Source organism: Serinus canaria, chromosome 3 (assembly GCF_022539315.1).
Source record: "Serinus canaria isolate serCan28SL12 chromosome 3, serCan2020, whole genome shotgun sequence".
In the NCBI taxonomy this organism is placed as follows: domain Eukaryota; kingdom Metazoa; phylum Chordata; class Aves; order Passeriformes; family Fringillidae; genus Serinus; species Serinus canaria.
Window position 1 is genome coordinate 21,159,246 of NC_066316.1, and position 19,301 is coordinate 21,178,546.

The 19,301-nt window shown below is 39.5% G+C and overlaps 1 protein-coding gene across 1 annotated transcript in view; it reads right to left on the minus strand.

Annotated features, from left to right (window-relative positions):
* Nucleotides 1-5,748: 5,748 nt before the first annotated feature.
* Nucleotides 5,749-19,301, minus strand: part of KCNK2 (potassium two pore domain channel subfamily K member 2) — a 76,873-nt gene continuing 63,320 nt past the window's right edge. Inside the window, exon 7 of the mRNA XM_050973058.1 lies at nucleotides 5,749-8,085. Within this exon, the coding sequence (XP_050829015.1) occupies nucleotides 7,768-8,085 (318 nt within the window). The 3' untranslated portion in view covers nucleotides 5,749-7,767. The remainder of the gene's footprint in view (nucleotides 8,086-19,301) is intronic.

Sequence of the window (19,301 nt, forward strand, 5' to 3'; positions counted from 1 at the left end):
GGTATAGCTCAAATACAGACAGACCATCAAAAGCTCCCAAGGTAATAACCATCTCCAAAACCTTGCTATTATTTCTTTGAAACCATTTTTAGTTTCTTTATTTCTGAGTTAGTGGAGGATTACAGACAGTTTCAAACCCAAGCTATATATCTGCAGAGATGAGACAGCACTTCAATTGTCAAAGGTATGTCTCTCACACAGCTCCCAAATAGTGCAGGTGGAGAAAAGGACACTTGAGAACTTGATATAATCACCACAGCTGTCCCCATTGTTCAGGTTAGTATCCCCTGTCTTCCTCTACTTCTAACTGGCTTCAAAAAAAGGGTTTTTTGCTGGTAAATTACCAAGCTGACAGGCAGACAGGCTGGAAGAAGTAGGAAGGAAGCTTTATGCTTGTTGCATGCAATTCCCACAGCTCCCTTAGGTACTGCAAGGCATGGCAGCCCCATGCTGATCTGCACGTGATCATGTCATGCTGTGGCCTCCACAATAACAGACTTTTTTGTTTTCCAAAATTTTGGCATATTAATTGGGAAAACACTAGTCAGATGCTTATTCCTTCTTAACCATTTTTCACACATGTTTTTCACAAATAGCCCGTTTTCCCCTACCCTGGAGAATGTTTTTTAACTTCTAAAAGGACCAAAATGTGCAAACCAGAGGCAAACAGCACATAAATTCAGTGAGTTACATTTAATATGCAAGATGCCACATTAAAATGTATGAAGTCTTTTAACTCTAGCCCACAGACAAACAGAAACAACAAGAAAAATAAGGAAAGGAAAATATCCTGCCCTATCTTTGTAGCCAGGGGTGCATTTCTGCACTGTGCAGGAAACTGTCTTTGGATTTGTAACAGAAAGGAAGAAAGGTTTATGGTGTGCTCTGTAGTTACAGGCTTTACATGTTCTCCTTTGTAATCCTTTACTCTTGGAGCAGGCAGCTCAGTAAGTATGGAGCAATGTGCAAATGCAGCCCTTCTATACTGACAATAAAAGTTTCTTTTCTAAACCTGATTCCATGATCACCAACCAGCAGCTTGAATTTGGAGGAATATTTTAATTTCTAACTCTGAAGGAATGGTTTTCTTGTCGTTTCTGCCTACACAAGCAGAAACCACTTCCAGTGCTAGTGCTGTGCTAGTCTTGCTCATTTAGAGACAAGCCAAGCTCAAAAGTAGCATGCAGCTGCAGTGATAAAACAAAACTGCAGCTTCTACTCTGATCTTGGTAGAGCAAATAGGAATCCATTTTTCCAAAAACAAACATTTCTTTACATAAAACAGTTTTAAGGACTTCATATTAGCAAAAGTGAAATTGGTCCAGCGTTCAGCTGTGTCCTGCCTCTTTCCAAGGCCAAGTTATTCCTACAACAGCCCAACCCATCTCTTCTTACCCCACCTGTGCTGCACAAGCAAGAGAAAGTGAACCCACCCCACCACTGCCAGCCAAGTGGCACCCAGGAAGGAACAGTGGGTGCAGTGCCTCTACAGCTGGGGCACGTTCAAAGCTTGCAAAAGAGGAAAAGCACAGTGATGTAAGGCAGGCTACACTCTGACTCTCTCCTGACAGTCCCTGAGGACACTGAGAAATGAAAAGGTCTTTGTGTCTGTACCACCTCCACTTTATGAAGTACAATGGTACGTGACACGTTACTCCCACTTTCACTTCTCACAGCAGAGCCTCATTTCTTATGCTTCTTTTTGCTACAAGCCACTGTGGTATTCTCTAAAAGAGCATTCAGACTTTGTGACTTATCAGTCTGCAGTTCAGAAGGGCCCAGCCTGCAGCTCTTGGGCTGTTATGCTGTCCAAATGTGCAACATGATGCCTTCAAATCTGTAAATTCTTTCTCTTTTGTTACAGAACAAGCAAGGTGACAAATGGTTCTGAATGCCAATACATTACAGAGAAGGATATGCTAACTACAGCTGGGATAGTTAAAGCAGAACCTCTCTTTATCACATTTCATACCACATCTAGTGGGCTTTGCATGCTTGAGCACATTAATACTGAATACTACAGTGTTGCAGAAAAAGCAAAATCCACGCAAAACAGAAGCAGACCTGTCACTGGTATCAAAGTAAAAATCAACAGTACAGTGATGTATTCTCTCGTGCTCCCATAAGAAAGTTTTCAATATATGTGTTCACTTTTCCAGTCACTCAGTATCCCCTGAGCCAAACAAGACTAAAATACATCTTTCACAGGAAGTGTATTGCTTCAGCAAAACTTCTCAGAACACCCTGTTTAATGTAAAGGATCAAATTAATAGTGAAAGAAAAAGAAATTGGGCCAACACTAAACTGCTCTTTGAGGAGTCATTTCAGGCTATTGATTATCTTCTGAAGAATATTGTTATTTATTGCTAAAGACAAATAGTATGTTCCCATCAGGATCTCTTTATACATGTGTTATATGCCTTCTCTGGAGGATGAAGATCTGGCTGCATATAATTAGTCTTGAGAATTAGCTATTATTAACAATTGAATTAACACAGTCTTCCAAAGCAGTTTCTCACTAAGTACATTTGTTTGCCAAAGTCAAACTAGAGAGGTCTATATAAACACTCTTGTGACATTCCCAGAAAAATCAGTGCACCCAGAGAATTTAATGAATGCTGCTACTGATAATTAGTAACAGTGCAGGCAGAACAGAATATCTTAGTTTTAACCACTATGAATTCTCATACCAGCAGCCCAGTCATTGTGCATTGATCACAAACCATGGAGATGAGTTGCTTTCTTCATAATGATCTGTCTCCAGCAACTGTGGTAGGAAAAGAGCTTATATTCAGCAATAACTAAAGCAGGCAATCAATAAGATATTATTTATTACATCACCAGTGCTGAGAGACTGTTATAATTCATAAAAAGTTGTGAAGTTTATTGATTTTCTAAGATACTGGCTTAAAATTGAGCTATATTTTCAAATCACTGAGTTTACATGAAACTACAGTCATTATACCAAAGTGGGTTTTTTAGACAATTTGAGATGCAACACTGTCAATACATATTAAAGGCACAAATATATCTGGGTTCTGAACATAAAGCTGCATGTGCTACTAAATCAGTTGTTATGCATGAAGGGGACTTCTTGTTCTACAATAAGTAATGTCCTTGTTTACAAGCCTATTTGATATACTCCTCTGGAAGTTCATAAAAGCATGATAAACAATGGCCTAAAATTGAAAAACTCAAGTTTTCCAAGTGCAATAAAACTATACCTATTGATTCTCACCAAGGCTCTTTACAATTGTAACAATAATTTGGCAAAGCAGAGAATGCTTGCTCAAATGAAAAAGCTGACATTTTTAATTTCCATGTAGCTCAACAGCTTGTTATTTCCAATAACACTAAACAGCATTTTGTCTACTTTTCCCAAAAGGAGCACTTTATTCACTACAAGGTTATGTTGCTCATTTAAATCTGTAGGGCAACAAAAAAAAAATCTTTTAGTGATGAAATAATTAACTGTGAAAGTCATGCAAAATGTGTATTTCTCCATATGTATGAAATCCTTTCAAACAGTACTGCAGGGTAGGAAAGAAAAGTTAATTATCACTGAAGTGTATGACAGGAATTTATTAGAAGCATTACTGCTGTGTTTCAACACTGCAGGTAGTTTCCCTGACAGGAAAATCTCCTTCCCAGGAATCAGTTCTAAATGTACATCCACTTTTGATGTGCATGTAGATTTGACTTGGCTTTTGAAAGTAGAGCAGCCTCCTTTCTTCTTCTGCAGGGTGTGTTGGGCTCCTCTTTAGAGGTCATTGGTGTAGGAAAAATGCTGGAGGAGGAAGAACTCCAAACAAATGTTCAGATCTCCCATCTGCCATCCTGGTGTCACAGTGTGACCCAAGGAAGGTCCACTTCAGGTCAAGGGTGGGAATTTAGAGGTTCCGCTTTTCTGTGGGTTTCTCTTACCCTCAAGCTTTCCTTCCAGGGAATTGGGAAGAGGTGGAGAGAGAGAGAGACTTGGCTGGGATGCTCATGAGATTCTGCAAGCTTCTGGATTTGATCCTTCCATGCTTTTCACTGCTCTGACAGCAGCACCTAAAGGCTTCCAAAATATTGGAAAAAGGGGAAGAGGCAGCTTGGGGCTACAAAGCACATGGAGGGAATGCCAAAGAAAGTTCTTGCTGGGTACTCAAGCAAGAATGGGGCATGGTACAAACTCTCTGCAACCTGATATTCCTGGCTTTCATGCAGGGCTACCCAAAAATTGAGGGTTTCATCAACATAGACACTTCATCAGGTACAGCACACCAAAAAATACAAAGAAAAAAAATTACAAGATTACCACAGCCAACAGCAAACAATACAGATCACCTCTAGCTACCACTTCAAGAGATTTCAAACTGGTTTTTTTAATTAAGTGTTTACAGTAATACTGAGAAATAAATTCTTCTGTTAGGTGGCACATGTGTCTTTATAGATTCTTATGTGCCACAATTTGTCTCTCATCCAGAAGATATTTTTCCAATGCCTTTTTTTTGGTTTTTTCAGTATTAAAGAAAACAGCCCCTTACCATTTTCACAAGCTTGCTTAAGTACCAAGCACATTAGCAGTCTGAAATGTTTCTATGGGTGACAGAAAAAATGGATCCTAATTCATACTTAGGTAGCTCCATATTTGGAAGGGAAAATAAGCTTTGCAGAATTTCCTGAGGCAAGAAAGACAGGGTTTTAATACAAAAATCTGTTCTTATGGGAATAAAGAGAAAAACCTTTGAGTTCATCAAGTATTATGAATTAACTGAGCCATCCATAGACTTTGTGGTCTCTTACTGTATGTGGAGAGGGAAGAAAAGATTAAAGTTATTAATGACACTGGACATGTTAGGATCATGATAATTTTACCTATCTATACCATCTGGACTGTGGTATCTTTTCTCCTTCAATTATTAAACTTCCAAATAAAGGATTTTATTTATTTGTGCTTTGTTCACTACAGGTAAATCAATTTTGATAAGGAAGGATAATTTAGATCTGTTACAAAAGTGAAAAAATAAATATATATAAATTAACAGGGATTTTTTCCCAGAGATCATATTCAAAAGTCAAAGCAAATAAAACCTGACTGGGTTTAAGTATCCATGCTTGTATCTCAAACATTGCCACAGGATCTCCAAAAAATATGGTGTATTTAGCAGGTCCTGAGACTCTTTTAAATGAAAGAAACCACAAAGCCCAGCACTTCCTGATAACTGGATGGTAACTGGAAACAAGCTGGTTAGAGGTTGGTAACAGGAAACAAGGCTTTAAGCTATCTCAGGGAATCATGGACAATAAACTTTGAACATTACCTGTCCCTTTCTGAAAGATCAGCTCCAAAAGGCACTAAAACACACCCCAGACACATCAGGTTGAAACAATACAAAAACCCCAGTCCTCCTCACTTACCACCAGGCTGGTGTGGGCTCCCATTCCCTTGGCCAAGACCTAATTAAAGAGGCCCCTGGAAAATATTGACTGTAGAAAAAACCACTGCAGTGTGAAGGGCTGCTGTCCTTAGAGGTTCTTGTTCACACACTCTGCAGGAAGGTGCCAGCAACCCCAGGAGTCCTGCAGCCCTGAGGGGCAGAGCCCCCTGCACCTCCCCAGGCAAGGATGGAGCAACTGCCAGGAGCTCTGGAGCACATGATGGAAGGAAGGGAATCCTGATGAGTTGTTGAAACAAAATAGCAAGAAACACAACTTGAGGTATGGCAACCAAAGAGCATATTCTTTAATATCAAGGAAAAAAAAATAGTAATTTCTGTGCTGGGTAAGTCAAGCCTTTATTGCTAAACCAGCTTAAACTAAAGCAGGTGGCAAACTGCTATACTCTGTAACCAATGAAAGCATAAAAATCAGTTTCACAAATTATTCCTTAGCATTCCAGTTGTAGCAAGCAGGAGATTCAGGAAAACTTACTTTAATTAAAAACTTTATTTTTCATTACAATTCACAGTTTATACATGGCAAGAGGAACCCTGGCCATGTGGACATTCAGAACACTGTGCTGGGGAGACAAGGGTCTTTGTTATAAGAGCATTGCTCGGTGCTGTGTCATGGAACTTTCTTAGTTTTAAAAGCATACTCTCTGTAAATGTTAATTGACTGATATTTACACTGAATGTACATATTAACTTATATTTATTAGAAAACAAGCTAAGCATCCAAAAAACATGAACATTCATATCTTGTATGTTACCTAATGGTCAGAGATGCTGTAAGATTTGCCACTTGAATCATGCCCAATCAGCAAAGTCCCATTCATTTTTAATTTACAGAGCCTAAATTTTTCTTTAAGGCCTGTTCTATTCATTTTATGTACAGCCAGGTTACAGTAGACTAACATAAGGAAAAAAATGCAAAATTATCCATTCCATCCTGCATTTCTTCTGAATCTCATGTACAACCTATAAGCAAAACAGAAGGTACAAAATTAATGTGTTTTCTTAAAACCAATAAAGAAAACCCACAGTCTGGTTTAGAGCTGCTTCTTGTCAGCCTATCCTGTCTGAACAATCATGGGTATTCAGATTGTGCTATTTATCAGCTCTTCTTCATGCCTGCATTGATATTCAGAGCCATTTCTATTTGAAATGTAGAAAGTCACAGTGATACCAGTTTCAATTGCATTCCCACGTTAGCCACAGCTCTGGCACAGGCAGCCCACGTGACATTCAGGAAAGCACTCCACCAGGATTCCTGGGTAAAATATCATGTAGCCTCTGGGGTGACTTGGCTTAAAAAGGAAATTAAGAATCCTATTCATACCAAATATCTGGCAGAAGATTTATGTTTATTAAAAATAGCAGTATTCTTCTGCATTGTTTTTTTGGATGTGATTATTAGAACACAGCAATTTAAAGCCTCCCCCTGCCTCTCGTCAAAACAATAATTTTTACTTGCTCTTGTCATCTACCAAATAATTTAGTGATAGATAAGCTGCAGATTTTTTTGGTACATCTGATGCAGAGAAAAACAACTGCTGAACACTGCTTGGAAAACTAAGACCTGAAAAGGGTCTGCAAATCCTACAAGTCAGCATGAACGAGTATCAGCTGGACCTGAGTAAAACAAAATGCTTCTGGGGGACAAGTTTGCAACTTTTGAAACTGCAGTGCCTTTAAATTTGGAGCTAACAACATCAATTGATGATTGTTGAGTTTTGGCATTCATTCATGCTGGTTGGTATCTTCACAACAGACACCTTTGAAACACCGCCATTTCAAGAAGAAAGAAAGGCTTAAATGAAATACACTTCTCATGCAAAAAACCCAAACAAACAAAAGTCATACAGGAACTGTAGAGGTTCTGGTTCTTCAAAAGATAAGGCACTGACCAAAATTTCTTAGGTAAAAGGCTGCATAAGAATTTCTTGCCATTTACAAATGTGTTGTAGTCCAGAAATTGTCCATTCCTAGGCTCAGTAAGGTAGACCCTGAAATTTTAAGGACTGATCCCTCAAAGCTACATTGTTACCATAAACAAGTGAGATTCATTCGTGAGGCCATATGGCACATTAGAAGAGAAAAACAGTCTGGGCAGATAAAGGCAGAAAACATTGCTTGTTCCAGCATCTTTCGGAAAGAGCAGTGCCGTTCATCTATGTGTCTCTGAAGAGATGCGATGGTAACTCGGGACTGGAGTTTTTCTGTGGAACACATGCACACATATAAAATGCTGCTAGCACTGGTCGTCGACAGGGTGGAAAAAAAAAGGTGTATGGCTAGTCTAAGCCAAGAGCTTCCCAAGGGCTGGGAGCCAAAGTCACGGCTACTTAATGTTCTCGATCACGGCTATCTCTTCTGCTGCACAGTGCGGCGTCAAACCATTCATGTAAATGCTGTCCGTCTTTGTCAGGGCTGGCAAGAGGTCCTTCTCGCTGGTCAGGTGGTTCACTGACAGTGTTCTCTTGCAGGGGGTCAGGTCTTGGTTGTGGTTGACAGCAAGTTCTGCAGAGAGCTTCCTTTTGATGGAGGTGGCGCGCTGGAACTTGTCGTAGATCTCCACGCTCAGGCGCCTTCGCGTCTCCTTGAACTCGGCGGTGACGTTGGCTGTCCACTCTGCAGCATGGGCTCTGAACTCCCCGACCTGCAGCAAAAATCAGCAGGGAAAAGGAAGCATTATGGCACCAAGGACTTCAGACACTGTTTATCTTCAGGAGCATGGAGAGATGCAGGGCTGCCAAAGAGTTGCCGCTGCCACTGGCACAAATTTCTCATGCCAAAGACTCACTCTTTTATTGACAGCAGCTAAAGAAGAAACATTTCACTGCTAGGAGTTAACAACAGTTCCAAAACCACAAAAATCTTTTCTGCTGTTTTTTTTTATTATTATTGTTATCATAGGCAGTCAGCAATACAGGGAAGCTGCAAAGGCTTGACAGCTGCACAATACCCAGCTGGTCAGGGGATGCTGAGATCCCAGGAATCCAGGCCGTGTTATGTATTGTTACTAGGGTGAGGGGTTATTTATGAGCTCTTTCACTGTCTCTGGAAAGATCCTTGGGAGACTTGGCAAAGAATTTTCTAAATTTAGACAGAAAAGCTTTTTCAAAGGAAACCATCAGCTGTTTGCACCCTCTTTCCTGTACCTGCTCAAAGATATCACCAGCACAGCAACTGTTAAAAGTCACCTCAGTGGCATGTCTGCTTCCCAGCCTGAATCCCAAATCATCCTTATTTTTCCTCAGATATGGCATAAGGTAGACTGAGCAGATATAATCTGGGGTAAACTGTGGCTTGTCATTTATTTATTATTTATATTTTTGCACTTGTATTTTAGTCAAACCACTGTTACATTAAATAAGTTATGTAGGTAACTAAAGGAAGCACCTTTTGTTGATATTATCTCATGGTAACTCAAAAGGAAATAGATTGTTTCTCTTTAAATCTCTTCTCCCTCAACAGCTTAATATTGGGAAGGTACAGCACAGGGAATATAGGCTACTCATAAGTATAACTCCAAAAGTGAAGCTTTCCCGGAGAACTTAACCCACAGAAATTAGTCTAACTGGTGCTGTTCAGTCCAGAATTTCAATCACTGCCAAGCAAACTCTGACTTGGTAAGCACAGAAATGAAAAAAGTATTTACACAGAGAAATACAGGGGGCAAAACATCAGAGAAAAAGCCACAAGTTTATTCATGCTTTGCAGTGCAGTGGAAAACAGGAATATAATGAAGGTAAAAATTAATCAGCTCATCCAGGAGTGAGAGAATTTCAGGAAAACTTTCCCCCCTCCAGAAACAAAACAAGATGATCTCTTTACCCGAGGATGATTTTATTACATTCATCTCCCCTTCAGTGAATTACACAGATGACAAATGTGGGCAAAGGTCTGTTTTCTAAAGCAAGGGTATTTATCTGCAATACACAGAGGACTCACTTAGCTGAATGATTATTAGTATTTAATTTGTGCAGCTAGGATCAGACACATTAAACTTCAGGTCTGAAAATAATGAAATCTGCAACGCTGAAACATGTCAGCTAGTCCAATATTTTACTTGTAGAAAACAAGTAATAAAAAAATGATAAATAGTATCAGTTCACACCCTGGGGCAGTTTTTTCCTTTTCTCAAGCCTTACTAAAGACAGGCTGCACAGGTCCTGGAGAGTGGCTCTGTCTAGGCAAGCAAAGAGCCAGTACACAGATTTCCTCTTTCCTGTATATATCTGTATCCCTCACCAGTTGTGTAAGCATTTAACAGACCAGGGATTTTGCTCAGGCACACATATCTGGCATGTGGTCACATTCAAGAGATGCTATCAGGATTTAAAATTATTATTTCAATTTTTTTCTTTTTTCTTTTTAAGCTCCCACATAATTTTATATTTGTCCAGGAGAGAAAATCAACTGGCCTTGCTTCTGAAGTAAGGAAGTTTATGTGATGAACTCTAGGATAGGCTCAAAATGTTCCTGGTGATGGACCTGTCTTGCACAGGGCAAGCTGTTTTTGGGCATTCAGGTTTTTCAGGAGAATCTTTAAATTGTTGTTGCTGGGATATCTGATGTCAGAATTCTAGTGAGATTTGTTTGGGGAAGAAAGTTTATGCAGCCAGCTGAAGAGCATCAATACCTGTGCCTTTGGAGATAGGCTCCAGTGGAACACCCTGGCATGGTGGACACACTTCTACCTGCCCATACACCAAGGCTGTAATGCTGGCTTATATTAAATTTGTAGGAGAAAAACACAAATTGAAATATGCTGTTATTAATGCTATTGCAAAGTAGAATCAAGATGCATTAGTAGAAAAACAGAGAGAATTGGAACACATTAAGAACCAGGAGTCCAGAACCAGCAGGCCCCAAATCACTGCCTTTGGCCCCTACTTTTCATGTGAACTGAAATGCATCCAAAAATATTACCTATTTGAAACAAACCTCTCAATTCCATAGCACTTACAGACTCAGGCAGGGTTGTAAGAAAAGGATTATAAGAAAAGAACTGTGCCATTTGAACCACCAGTGCACATTAGTAACTTGCTTATATAATTGGATCCCTCCTTGATCCACAGGGACATATCTGTAATATGTTCAGGTTCTTTCTGTCCTCAGGTTATGACATTTTAACACACTGCATTACAGCTCCTCTTCATCTGGGCTCTGACAACCAAAACATGTCTCATGCAGAGCAACTGAAATGCTAGTTGCCTGTGCTGCTCAAAAGAAATTAAATTCTTGGCAGAGCTACATACTGTAACAAAAATTTACTTTTCTCCAGATCTCTTGCCTCATTACAGCACAGCTCTGTCGACTCTGCAGCTGTCATAGTTGGGGGCAGTGTGACATGAGGACAAGGCCTCTTAGTCACAGAAATTATTGACAACTACATACCTAACATAAGGCTGAACGTCACAGAATATTTCAGAAGCAATAGGAAAAACATGTCTCAGTGATAGCACCTGACTCAGCCATACAAGAAGCAGCACTAATTTGGTGATGCTTCTCACTTTAACCTTCAGGGAAGAGAAATGCTACTAGTAATGGGGACATGGCCCCTATCCCAGCTCCTGAATTGACTTCCAGCACATCAAAATCCAAATTAGACTGCAAGGTGTTAGACATATTTCACAAGGAGTATCAACCTAGCTAGGCTGAACATCAACAGCAAGCAACTGCATCATGTATTTAAGAAGCAGGAAGCAGCACCCTACTGCCTTATGATTTCAGGGGAGACAAGTCTCAATAACAAGTTCTCGAGAATGATGGTATATAGTAACACAACCAAGTATTCCACACAGCACACTTCAACACAAAACAAAACCAAAAAAAAATTAAAAATAAGAAGATGCCAAAAAACAAAAACAACCCCCAGAAACCAACACCCACAGCTTTTCCAACAAATGAACAGCATTGACCCAATTCCTTGCCCAGCCCAGGTCACCTGACCTCCAGCTACCTCTGCCAGGGTATCCCATATGATCTGCACCATATCCAACAACCCTATGAGGATGTCTCAAATACCACAGATCATCTCCAGTAACACCTGCCAGTGTCTGTGCCAATTTATGTCTCTACCTGTGGTGGAGTCATCACATTTACTCATTTAGGATATAATGAGAAATTGCCTCTGAACCATTTGTGGAGAGCGTTCTACTCATTCTTGTTAAAGTCACTGCTGGGTTTTTGTGGGGGGGTTGTAGTGAAAAACAAGCAGACATCAGTGAAGTACTGCATGAACTTCCTGAATGACCAAACAGTTCCCAGGCTGCATGATCACCAATATAACTTCAAGACAGATACACTGAATTTGACAGAGCTAGAAAAAAATATGGACATTAAGCCACCACTCCTCCACCTACTCCTGCCAAAATCCATCTAAATGAATAATATCCTAGAACTGGCTCTCAGTCAATATCTCCAGTAGGGTCAAAAGTTCCTATGCAGTTTCATTGCTGCTGTGTTTTAGCTTTCTGTCTAGCTGAGCTCCACACTTGGGTAAAGGCCAACAGCATAAACCAGAATGTAAGAATGGCCAAGGGGATGCTACTGTTGAAACTAAAAAAACATTTGAACATACTGAAGCACCTGCTTCATGCTACAGTACATTTGCTCTAATTCCTTATACTTGTCAAGAGTTTGAGGTATTGAAAATCTTTCTGGACACTCACAAAATTATCCAAATACTAATGCACTCAAAACTTACCACCATTCAGGAAAACCACTCATCCTATTAAGTATCTGGAAAGCACAAGCCATGTAGCCATATACAAGTAATCTGTACTTTGAATTAAGCCACATCTGTGCTCTAGCAGGAAAACAAACAATCAAAAGCATAATTAAGGACATCCTTAAATAGGCCAAGACAAATGCACTTGCCTGACTTAACTTTGCCTTAGTTTTGCTCTACTGTCACATATTCTTGAAAAACCCCAACATCACAGTAAAATCAGTTAATCTACTTCTGCTTACAGAGGGGGAAGAAATATAATCCTGCTTGGATGGAGCTCAGATATGACATGAAAGCTATGATATACTCAGGAGGAGGTATACCACTGAGTAGTATATAAGAAAAAAATAGCATTATATATATGTCATGCAAGAAAATGAAAACATATATTTCAAAGTAATGTGTGCAGCCTTTTCTGTCATAGCTGAGCATTATGCTGTTTCCCTTTGGCATACAGGGCTCATACATTTTATGATGAGCATGTTAGTGCAAGCCAAAAAACTGAATTTAAAAAGCAAGTAGATGAGCTGGAGGTACCCATTCGACTACATTTTAGGGTGAAAAACAGGTGCCCTTCCTTACAGATATTCTTAATGGTCTAGATGTTGCCCAGGATAAAATTTCTCACATTTATCCCTAATGCATTCTCCGAATTTTCATAGCTGCATTTTTCCTCTCCAGTGTACTTTATCCTGCTACTTAAAAATAACACATCCAATAACCTCTCTATGATATGCTACTCAGACAAAACTAGAAAGTGCATTACATGTCAAATTATGCAGGCAGCAGAATATAGAGCATAACATTTTGTCTTAGCTCACAAGAAATTCAGCCAGTGTTCGCAGAAATTGTTCACAAAGCTCATTTTAAAAAATGCAGGTACAGAGAGGGGTGATGGGATTTAACAACTCAGCTGCTGGGTGTGTTTATCCCTGAGTGCATCAGAGGGGTTTCCTACCTGCCATCTCACTTTTCTGCAGTTCTGGGCAGGCATATGCTGCCTTTTCTCATGCAAGTTGCTCCTGGACAAAAATTTTTATTCACCACGTCAGTTTCTATAGGCTAGAGAAGAGCAGAGTGCAGAAGAGAAAAAGAGAAGCTTCACAAAAATTGTTAGTGAAACCTGTGCATTTGCTGCACATGAAGGGAATCTCATTTATATTCCACCTCAAATTCCCAACCCAACGATCTGGCTTTCAGTATTTCTGCTGTCATAGTGTTATTAGTATATACCCAAAATACCTGTGGAGGGTGTTTAGAGAAGAGTGTGCTCTACTTGTCTTTAAAGGTAAACAGCCACAAAAAGCAAGAAATACCACAGGCATTAATGTGACACCTATGCTGAGCTTTCCCAGGTCCACCATGCTCTATGATGAACCACCCTCTTCCATGCCTTCATCCTGTCAGGACCTCGGTTCTGTAGCAGGCAGCTCTCCTTCATCAGGTCTTCAAGGTACCAGACCTTGATTTCAAGATGAATGGCACACACGGAGCAGTAAGTGATGCCTGTTTTGATTCCACTCACTGGTATACACATCCTTCTGTTTTTTAGATAAGTATCAGAGGGGAAAAGACTCTCTTTTGTGAAATTGTTATCTTCTGGGGTAAGGCTTCAGTTACATAGACAATTGTATTTTTGTAGCCATGGTGGTCAGAAATTTTTGGGAACAATTGGGAACAAACAGCTCTCCTGATGGAAACTGGATGGTTGAGTCCCATAATAAGCAATGATTGTGAGCTCATTGTGGTGAGCAATGATTGTTTGGTTTCACCCACCTAACTTCCATGAACACATCTGATGTCTTGGATGAAATAAACCACATTCTCCAATGGGAATGCAGAGACTCCATGAATTTTGATTCTTTTATTTGTGGAGGAACATTTATGGTGGCAGCTGTGGGAATATGTTTTGTGGAGATGTAACAGATGGCAGATGCAAGAAATGGCCTTTTCCTTTATCACGGTTTGATTCAACAAAATAAAAACAGCCTGAAAAATCATGCTTACAAAACAGAAGCAGATATACTAGGAGTCAACACAGTTATTTTGTTTCACCTTTTATTTTTTCCATAAATATGAAGACTGCTATGCTAGGTATTTCCTCAGAGCTCTTATTGAGTATTGCCCATCAGATATGTCTTTTTATAGATCTGCATATGTGTAGTCTCAGTAGGGTAGACAAGTTATGGGCCTGATTATCTCACTCTCTATTGTTCTGCTTTATTATTAGCTTCCAATGGTAAAGACTGAAAATAAAAAAAAAATGTTGAAATTTTTCTTTAAAAATCAGTTCTATTTCGTGGTTTCAGCTGCCTCAGAGAGCCATCCAACCCCTCTTTCAACCTGGTGAGAGTGAATGCCATGCACCTGTATTAGCCACAAGAAACTACTTAGGTTTGCATAAAGCTCTGCCAGCTGAGCCTGAGGTGGTTCAGGGGACCAGTGTGTCTCCTCTGCCTGTGCTATACAGCCAACAACTTGGCTGCAGCCAGCAATTGCAAACATTTTAAGAACTGTACTAGAAGCATAATGAAACCCAAGCCACAGGCAGTTGAAAGACTGCCTAAACTTTCTCCCAGAGGAAAGAGACAACAATTGTTTCATAAACTCACTGGCCTTTTTTTAGCTTATAAAGATATGCTAGAAAACAACAAACATAAAAAAGGAATTTTAATTTTTACTTGGTAATAAGGAATGGATATATTAACTACTTGGTCAAGTCCCAGAAAGAACTGTTTATTTCTTAACTTTCTAGTGTCTGGAGTGATATTTGTGTGAAATATTTAAACTCCAATTTTGCTGTTCAACACTAGTATTACAACTGCACCTATCCCTTGTGAAAGGCAGCATTCTGCAGCTTTTTTGGTCCCTTTTATCTGCAATTGCAGAGCATTTTCCTCAGCATCAACACACCTACTTGCAAGGGCATTCTGCTGAACTTGCTTTGTCTGGGAACTCATCCTCAAGACAGCTATCAGATTCAAACACTCAGCATTAGTAACAATCTGGAGAATTTTCCTAACAATATCCAAGCACTGAAATTATCCTAAAAAATAAAAAAAAAGTGAGGTTTTCAGGAATATTAATCATGAAAATATCAGTGATATTTAACTTGGAATATTTTCAGCCTAGAATAAAGTAAACCACAGACATATTTTTTGCTGTAACAAAGGATCAATTACATCTTATCTCCAAAAATTAAGATTTCTCAATGTAGATCATCACAATATACATTCTGGGAATCTTCATGGGTAATTAATGCCAATAAATGCCATTGTTATAACTGATCTCTCTTTAATCAATTTCTCTTATTATGAAGTATAAGTCTCTTGCTCCAGTTTTATTTTGCGAATTCAATAGCTCTTGCCTTTGCTCCCTTGCTGCATGGAGCCTTCACTGGAATAATTCCTCCCTGAACACTGTGGGAGAGCAGGGCCAGGCACAGGGGCTGGCATGAGAGACACTGACAGTGTTCCCATGCCCTGGGCCATGCTGCTCCTCATGGAAGAGTCCTTGGCAGCACATCTCCTGTAATCAGCACCCCAGCAGGACCTGGTACTGAATATGCAGTAACAAAACAGCAGTCTCTAAATGCCTGGTATGCCCAGCTAATAGGCATGATACAAATAGAAATATAACCACAGCAAAACTGTGGAAATGTTATCTGTGTGCATGCTGAATCTGAAGTGAAGCAAGCATCAGACGTCCAAAGTACGCAAAACTACGAGGAAAGATCTCAAAAAAGTGTCAAAAGCCATCAGCTGTTTAGTTTTCCTGGAATTCTCAGAACAAGATGTTCTTTCCTATCCATTATTGTACACATTGCCACAGCAGATTTCTAAAAGACTGATCAATACAGAAAGTCAGTATTACAGACTGTTGCTAGGGCAGATTCAGGAACATCACCAGGATAACATAAACTCATAGAAAGGAAGAGAAGAAATTGCATTCAGAACCAGGCCAGTCATTTCCATCTCCTCTTACACCAAAACCACTCTTTATGCATCCCTGAGACTCTGGGCTGCTATAGACAGGCTGTACTCCCAGCTTTTAGTTTGGGTTTGTTTTGGTTGCATTTTTTGTCCTCTTGCTAGTCAAATTTGACTGGAGACATGCAGTTGTTTTGACTGGAGAAAGATTTTATATTTCTCCCCATCTCACAGAAATTATTAAAAACAATCACCTTTTTGAACATGGCTGTTCCTTCCCAAAGAGACTTTTCTGCACATCTTGGATGTACTGGAAAAAAAACCTCTTAATGCAAGACAGATTTCTCTTCAGATGCTTCCCTTGCCATTTTTGTAGCTCTCTGCATTCTTCCTGGAGTTTAGACCACAAACCTAGTGGCTGTTTTGCTGTAATATACCTTTTAACAACATCTGCAGCAGTACTACCACTTTCCTACAGAAACTTGATTAATTCCGGCTTGCACATCTTAGAATTGTTACCCTTATTAATCTATTAATTTTGCTTTGCAAAATTACTTTGCATGCCATGGCTTTGACACTGCATTTTTCTCCCACAAATATTTATAATTCAGTGCTTTCTAGGAACAGAAAGCACTGAAAGCACTTTCCATCACATCAGCCTAACCAACTCAGTGAACTTGTGGATATCAAATTTGCCAAACTGCTGCAGTTTGGTTTGGTTTTTTGGGTTTTGGTTCGTAAGGGGTTTGGGGGTTTTTTTTTGGGATTTGTTTTGAGGTGGTTTTTTATGTTTTTGCCTATTTTTCTTTTATGTTTTGGATTGTTTGTCCATTTTCTTTTGCCAGGAGGTGGGAGGGTTGGTTGATTGGGGGGAGTGGATATATGAAAAGTCCAAATAGTTGTTTTATTCAAGAGAAGCTGACCCATCTCACTTGAAACAATGTAAAATGGACCAGCAAGTGACTCTGATCACCAGCCTAAAGAGTTACTCTCTACCATCTTCATTTCTAAGGGAACAGATTTTGTTTCCTAAAACAGGGAGAGCCAGCTCAAGAGTTCCTTGAACAACTGGACAACTTCTTCCTCCATTTAGGTCAGACACCCTCTCTCAGCCTCTGAAGAGAATCTCTTTGCCTGGAGAGTGAAAACCCTTCAAAACTGTTTCTCACTTGAGTCCACTAATTTTTTTTTCATTTTTTCATGCCTACAAGCCTACATCTAGGGTCTCTCTTTGGGGGCTGTGAGAAACAAGCTCAAGTTCTCTTTACACTGGGTCCCTTATGCTGGGTGAGTGCCTTCAGCCTAAAGCTAATAAAAAGGCAACAAATTATATAGGGAGTGCAATAACCTCCACAGCATCATCATGACAAGTCTAATTCTGTTTTGACAGACTTGAGTGACAGCTCTGTCACTGGTGCCATGAAGATTCAACTGAATGATGATTCAGATGAGTCAAATTTGTTGAATTTGTTTATAAATATCAAATATAGCAGCTGCCTCTTGATTTTCCACAAGAAGTGAATGTTCTACTTCTCATGAAATTTCAGGCTTGGTCTTTAAAGCTGGCTGCTCAATGTTACTCAATTCAAAAGACAGATGGGCAGCATGAAAAAACCACTTGTCCAAACTGAGCTGATATCTAACATTAGTCCGTCACCTGGACTCCTGATACACAGAAAAGGGAACAGGATCCTCCAGGATCTATAGCCCAAATGCCCAAGATTTTTGGTTGGGTAGGCATTTTTTGCTGAAAATTCTGGAATTCAGAAGCTCTGCATACAGAAGTAAAAGAAAAAATATGACAAGGAAAAAAATCCTGCTGAAAATTTACCTTTTAAAGAGACTAAAATCAGAAGACTTTAAAAGTGCTCTGAGTAATCAGAGTGTAGAGAATAATGAAGAGGAGGGAGTTTAAGGCAAGCTAGTGTAGCTGAGGCTGAACTTCAGAGACAGATCGCCTACTTAAGATTACAGCACACAGCATGTTCCAGTGACTTTCTGACATTTCATCTATCTTACTGTATCAGCTGCTTCCAGATCTACCCTTCTAAAACTCCCACTTCTGTCTCTACTTGTCTTTCACTTCCCTCCCCATTTGATGCATTCAAAGTTCTCCAGAGTGTTTCAGGAGACAAAAGCCACCAGAGCAACTGACTGACATACTGGTAATCTGGATTTAAATAACAAAATATAGCAGTTCTCTGCATGAGTGCATTTCTGAACAGATTTTTTTTTGGTCTCAGATCCACTTGCATATGGCTAACTTTCCTGCTAGAATACTGAAAAGAATATAGATGTTTTATTTGGTTGAAACCATGAAATGCATTATTACCTCTAAGTCTTATGTAAACTGCTTCTAATAACAACACCACTACATTAAAATATATGAATATACAGATTTTAGGTGATATCCATTAAGAGCATGGTTCCTCCCTGGAATAAGGAGAATTTCCCCTTCATGCCCTAAATATGATGGTATTTATTGATACATTTTACTTTAGACTGCAGGAAAAGGCAAAAAAGAGATTATATCTGATACCAAAAGAGATGTACCTCTGATGACAGCTACTTTTGGTCCTTGGGGGGAAGTAAAGAACAACACTTGCAACCTCTCTGTCTCCCTCTGGACTCAGGTAACATTCTCTAGATTTTGCTACCTAGACTGCTGAAACCAGCACAATTGATCACTACTGAATGATCTGCTCCTTCCTGTACCTAAAACATGTTAGATCATTCTTTTCTAGGAAAGCAGGCTATAAGTCCTACACAAAACCTTGTTTATTTGTTGATACTCATAACAATCCCCATCATTTTCAGGAAAGTTTTCAGCATCCTATCTCTTAGGAAATGCATTAAACTGCTTCAGCTTTCAGAGTGCCCTGATCACAGTTCTGTAGATTTTTTCATGGGCTCTCTATCTCAATAGGTTTTACTATATAACATTGTTTCCCACTTCAAAGGCCACTTTTAGGTACAAGGAGTTATTTCCCCAAGGACTGACAGTTAAAAAATTCACTCCATACTTTGAACTAGGTTTTTTCATTGCACACATGGATATTGGAACTCTAGAGAGGTTCCTCTGCTATAATCTGCATCCATAGAAGCTGGAACAGCCCACTGTAAATTTAGGTTTAACTGAAAAAAAGACAAGACATTCAGTCTCATCTGGCTTCTGCTGGCACAGAAGTTGATAACTGCATTTCCACT